General features: G+C 37.5%; 1 protein-coding gene across 1 annotated transcript in view; it reads left to right on the forward strand.

Moving 5' to 3' along the window:
- STRADB (STE20-related kinase adaptor beta) overlaps positions 1-4,198 on the forward strand; it is a 23,331-nt gene extending 19,133 nt beyond the window's left edge. Inside the window, exons 10-12 of the mRNA XM_018566272.1 lie at positions 257-501; positions 1,390-1,432; positions 4,030-4,198. Of these exons, the coding sequence (XP_018421774.1) occupies positions 257-501; positions 1,390-1,432; positions 4,030-4,179 (438 nt within the window). The 3' untranslated portion in view covers positions 4,180-4,198. The remainder of the gene's footprint in view (positions 1-256; positions 502-1,389; positions 1,433-4,029) is intronic.
- Positions 4,199-6,522: the final 2,324 nt, after the last annotated feature.

Consider the following 6,522-nt stretch of genomic DNA (forward strand, 5'->3'; position numbering starts at 1 on the left):
AGCCTTCTGGAGTTATCATCTCATAAGATTTTTGACAGGATGGACAGGTTTTTGTACTTCTCAAACAGTTATGACAAAATGCTTTCAATTGTACTGTATATTTAACAGGCCAAAAGGAACCAAATAAAATAAATTTAGTGTTAGGGTTTACATACACTTTAAGCTTTTTTTAAACATCTTTTTTAAATGACTTTGTTTGTTTGTTTTTTGGAGTATTTCATACAACTTAAACATTTTTTTTACTCTTTATTGTAAGATGCTGCTACAAAAATTGAAAGGTCCACCTGAGAATCCTCTGTATGAAGGTATTTTTCCTGGTGAGCAGTCCCCCATGAAGATCTCCCGCTCTGGGGTAGATTCAGGAATAGGAGAAAGTGTAGTTGCTGCAAGCATGACTCAAACTATGACGAGTGACAGACTGAGGACTCCGTCTCCAAGAACATTCTCGTCTGCCTTGCAGAACTTAGTGGAGATCTGCCTACAGCAGGATCCTGATAAAAGGTATACATTTTGGGTTGCTTATCATATTTAATACTGTAATATAAATGATTTCTTAAGTCAATGTCCTAGCTTACTTGACATTGTTCACAATAATGGCACTCTACTGTCATTTTGAGTACATTTTATTTAACATTTTTCAGGTTTAAATGTATAAACTAGGAGGAAGCTGGCAGGAGGAGCAATAACTCTGATCATTCAGGAGGGGCTTGAGCCATGTAAACACCAAACTTTTTTGGCACAGAGCAGCCAAGAATAGACAGGTACACGTGTGAGAGAAAGTCTAGAACTAGACTAGTCTAGAATGAAAGTTTAAAACATTTCATATTTACCTCACTAAAAAAGTTATTGTTTTTTAAATTACATTTTTTTAGTTCTTAACATAAAGAAAATATTTTACAAAAGCTTTACGTTGTCTTTAATAAGAATGTTTGGAAAAGAAAATGGCAATCACACTTTGCTAACTAATTGGCTCGGTGGCCTTTGAACGCTGGGTTCCCAGATTCAGTGTCCAGTAGAAGAAGTATACTCATGGAATTTGTACACTATGTCCCAGTTTACAAAGGTTTTTTCTAAGCTGTGCAGTTTCTACAAATCCTGCTGGTAGATTAATTGGCTTCTGACAAGGTGGTTATAGGGCATGCATGATTTTGGGAGGGATTTTTAAACGGTGAACTCCTTTTGGTGAAGGGCCTCACATACCGTATTCTGTGTTCCCAAAAAAATCAAGTTATAGGGGAGATACTGGTACCAGAATGTGTTTAGGTCAGAGGAAAGGTTACTGTATCCATGTGCACCATTCAGAAAATATATCTAATATATAGGTGCTTTAAATAAATAATATAGAAGCAAATCAATTTAATCTCTCTTTTTTTTATTTATATTATCTAGGCCATCAGCTGGCATGTTGCTCTCTCATCCATTTTTCAAACAGGTAAGAATGCTGATATTTATTGGGTATGTATGGAAATCACAACCATGTTTTCAGGTATGAGTGTCTTCTCTTGCTAGAGCAAAATAATTTTACTTCTGGTAGGACGGTTGTGGTTTAACCCTTTTACTGCCAGACCATTTTAAAAAAAAAAATTTTTACATGCACAATTAAAAAGCATAATATGGTCTGGAACATTAAGTATAGACCCTCCCTATCATATATTTCTGAAATCAAAGGACTTGTAGAATTAAAACATAATATAACTGATTTTGTATGTCTTGCTTAAAGATTGATTAAATCAAGTACCTATGTTAGTCTTCAAATCTCTCCATGTGGATCATCCTTGCATCTTAGGCCCAAAGTGTACATGGGGGGCCTCAACTTCTGTCCAAGCTCATATTATACCTGCCCTTTGTCATTCAGGTGTAACATGCCGTAACCTGTACTGCCAACTCACGTTTTGACATTTGATAGTTGAAAAGCAGAAGGCAGAGTTTGATGCTGGAACGGGTGAGGCGTGCGCTTTTATTGAACAGAAAGCATGATTATGCATATGGCCTTGACAATTTACCTGGTCAGGTTCACTTTGCCCTTGAACATTTATTATTCAAGCTGCTAAAGGGAACTTATTTTTCAGTTTGTGAAGCTGAGGTGGCTGGTAATATGGAAACTAACTAATCTCATAAACCAGACACCAAGATTAATTGGTTGCCTGCGCTTCTACTGCTTTAGGGTCAGTGGAAGCCATACTGTGCCCATGATTACTTCACAATGGTGTGCTCATTACATCACAATGACTGGCGCATGCAAGCATCCTACTTATAGTGCATTTTTGTTCCTGAGTCAGAACAACTATGGCAGGCTGGAGAGTAGCCACATACAGGTCCCATTTTTATTGTTTAGGTCATCCATGTGTATAGGACTTTTAGAGCCACTGTGACCCCATGAACATTTGTGCTCCTAAAGTAGCATTGAGTTTGTTATATGGTCTGTTAAGATGAAAATAGTGCTTAATAACATTCCAAACCTAAGTAATAAAGTGTTTAGGTAAATTGACCGTAGAAAAAAACAAGGGACAGCTTGCACACTGTTTAGCACAGGGAACCATGTACTTTGGCTTCTGTGACTCCCGCTCATTTTATTCTTGTAAAAACTGGATAAATAAAAGCAATTCAGTGAGTCTAATTAGAAGCTGTAATTTTAATAAAGCAGATACGGCTTACAATAATGCTTATGCATGTTGGACAACCCTATTTCTAGTTATAACAAATAGTAACTGTCCGCTGCTGTGAAGGGATTAGTATCATTAGCTTCATTTAATTCTGGAGAAAAAAAAGAAACCCATACTGACGCATCAATATTTTCACCTGAATTTGGTAACGGCAGAATGTTAAAGCGATCTTTGCAGATCTCGAACACTTTGTAAGCTGCCGTCATGCAGCTCTATAATGGGTTTTCCAGCAGCATGGCTTGGCCTTGTTTGCAGCCATCTTTGTTGTAAACAAAATGTTCCCGGCCAGGACTAGAAAGTTCTGTTTGGAGATGGAATCACTGCATTTCATTGAGCTGAATAAGCAACCCATCTGCCAGTAGCACAGCTGAATATTTTCAGAGCCAGAAAGCTGAAAGAAGCATTGCTGGAAACAGGAATTAGCTACAGTAAGGGAATTCCCATCAGACTGGCATTTTATGAGACTGCTATGTACTTCTGAAATGACCTTACCTTAATCTAACTTTCTATTCACTTTCTGTAATCTGGTTTTGAGCAGGAAGGCCACCAGTCCAATCCGATGAGGCTCTCCTCTAATGCACAGCCTCTTCAATTTAAGAATGTGAGCTTGCACAGTATGGGGGTGATTTACTAACCTAAACACACACACACACCAGGTGTGTGTGATTTTCACACAGCAAAACGTATTTATCAACCAAAAAGTCTCTAAAAGCATATTTCCACTAATGCCATATATGGAAAAATCATGCACATGATGCATATATAATGCTGCTTCACAGTTTAGACAAAAATGGTTAGCTCATGCATTTACATTCCTTGCATTCATCAACGCAAGCAACACAACATAGAGCTAATTTACCCAACATCACCTTGGAATTCCTTCAGGGCTTTGCACAACACACCTGCTGGGTGTGTACACATTACAAAGGTGTTTAGATTCCACCCATAGATCATGCTGGGAGGGAACACACTGCAGAGGTGTATACACGTTCGTGGTGTGTTTATAAGGTTAGTAAATCAACCCCTATGTCTTGCTGCTAAGTATTTTAGCTTTTTGTAGGAAGTTCTGATATAAAATCTAATTGTGTATTGAGATCCAAAGTTACTATACAGAAAGCACATCAACACAATATTTCATGATGGGGTTAGGGCTTATTGGATTGGATGTAAATGTAGGGGGTATGTTCCCAGCACTCATTTTAACTGAGAACCCACTTGAATGAGTGGTTAAATATCTTCAACATTACAGAACAAGACTAGCTGCATTTGATTAACTACTGCTAACTATACCATGCAAACATACTAGCTACTACTAGCTGCACCATATATGTAAGTTTTCTTAGTATATGTTGAATTTATCATGCAGGTAAGAGAGCAGACGCATGGCTCCGTACTATCACCACTGCCGTCTCTGGCACAGCTGCACAAGCACAGTTCACCTAAGCCATTTCTGAGAAGCTGGAACACATCCTACAGTAAAGCACCAGAGGAAAATAAAGAATGGACATTTCACTAACTGGGATATCCTTTTTGTTTTTATCTTTACATATTGAACTGTTTGAGTGGTCAAAGAGCTTCGGTTTTTGACCTTCTTTATATAGTCATGTGAAAAAGTAAGTAAACCCCAGGAAAATTTTGTCTTTTTCAACCTATTTGAACCTGCAAATATTAGATCATCACCCAAGCAGTGTCTACAGATAAAGGCGATATAAAATTTGGCTTTTTAATGGTTTAAAAATATATCAATAGTGTAATGTGGAAATAGGAAATTACACCATTGGCCTCCAAAGCTGGTAATGCTAATATCAACCACTGCTCTATTTAAAATGCCTTCAGTTGCAAGATGTTTGTGGGTTTTCTGGCATGAAGTGCCCAATCCAAATCCTGACAACATTTCAATAGGATTAAAATCAGGGCTTTGACTAGGCTGGTCCATAACCCTCCTTTTTTTAATTTATTCCTACCTGTATTTACTGATGAGCATTGGATAATTTTTGTGTTGAAAGATCCGTTTCTGGTTCAACTTTCAGAGAGATGGCCTCGTATTCTCATCAAACTCACTTTACTATGATACCATGCAGAATTCATAGTTAACTTCATGACTGCAAGCTGCCCAAGCTCTGAGGCAGCAAAGTTGGTGTGAGGTTCTTGCCCTGGAATGCTTGTTTGGTTTAAATATGTCTACTATGGCCAAGAAAACAGTATCGTCGGTACATCAGCCTACAGCACATTTGTTTCAAAAGACATAGTCTTTGCCTATATGTTTAATGGCAAACTGTAGCCTTACTCCAATATTCTGTTTGTACAGGAAAAGCTTTTTCCACCCACACCTCTAATATAGGTTAAATGGCTGCAATCTCTTTCTGATTGTAGATGCATGCACTTTTACAACAACTGTTACATGTTACCGGCAGATCCTGTGCTGAAATTTTGGGGTTCTTGGAGACTTCTTTTAGCATCAAGTCAGCTCTTGGAGTGAATATGCTGAGCTGGCCATTCTGGACAAATTTGCATCTTTTGAAATACAAGGCACTGGTAGATTATTTTCTTTGGAATGATTGATTCCAAATCATTTGGGGATCTTTTGAAATCCCTTGAAAGACTCATCCACAACCTTCTTTCTGGAGGCCTTAAAGAACTTTCTTGATCCTAGCACGATACCACACATGCCAATAGCAAAGAGAAGACCTGACCGTAGATGTCTAAAGTTTAACTCCGACACGTTCCAAATGCATACCCCCTAGGGAGGTTCTGTTCATTGGCACCTAATATGGAACATCTGATTGTAATTTTATGGATACGAGTTGGTGGTAAATGTATGGGTGTACTTACTTTTTTTTAATGTGACACATCTTTTGTTTTTGTTAATTTATATTATAATGAATAGGCCATATTAATTTTTAAGTGTAATGTGTTCAGGTAAGTCACCTTAATAGGTAGGCATTAAGGTCTAATGAAGGTTTAATATTTGCCTGTTCAAATATGTTGAAAAAAGTCAGTAATCTCAATGCTATGTACTTTTCACATCACTTTATGTGTATTTTCTGTTTTTATGCTCGAATTGAGCATAATGTGAATATGCAAACATTGCACTTGTAAACTGCAAACAGTGAGCAAGTTATTGCTCAGAATTGACACTACTTCTCATTTCTGTTTTTATTTTTTCCCTATAATAACGTTTATTTTGTGAAATGTGTTTTTGCATTATTGAGGTAATGGCTGTAAGTATTGTTTCCCAATGTATGGACGTTCAGCTATTTTTGTATTGCAGAGGATGAATTTTATAGCACTGCTATTGCTAACCTATAGGGAAAGCCCATTGTTTAATGTCGGGTGTTTTTACTGAACTGTACATAGTTAAACCTACCAACAACTGGAATAATTGTCGGGAGCAGCAGTTGTTACTGAGCCTGTGAGACTTATTTGAAGGGTAAATGCTCGTAAATTGACTAAAATGGTTTTGGTTGACTTTGGCATAGACATAAGAGAGTGCTGGAGGGATAGGACTGCTGCATAGTTATCCTTTAGAACAATTGTGGCAAAACATGAATGACTATACCAGCTGATTGTTCATGTTGTGTCCTGACAGGTTGAGACTGACCATAGACATCTGATTATTCCTCGATCCAACTGTTTTTGCCAAGATCATCTAATGTCATCAGTATCCCTTTTGTCACTGGTATTCAAAGATCTCCACTTCCCCCAAACACTATTCTCATTGTAGGCATCAATATTTCTTAGTTATCCAATCATCTTCTGTACCATGTTTAACTTACAGATTAGGGCTGCAGCTAACGATTATTTTCCCGATTATTTTTTAAACTAATCGATTGGTTGTATACAAAAATGTATCTCGCTC

The sequence above is a fragment of the Nanorana parkeri genome, unplaced genomic scaffold, assembly GCF_000935625.1.
Source record: "Nanorana parkeri isolate BGI_ZX_2015 unplaced genomic scaffold, ASM93562v1 scaffold930, whole genome shotgun sequence".
Taxonomy (NCBI): Eukaryota; Metazoa; Chordata; class Amphibia; order Anura; family Dicroglossidae; genus Nanorana; species Nanorana parkeri.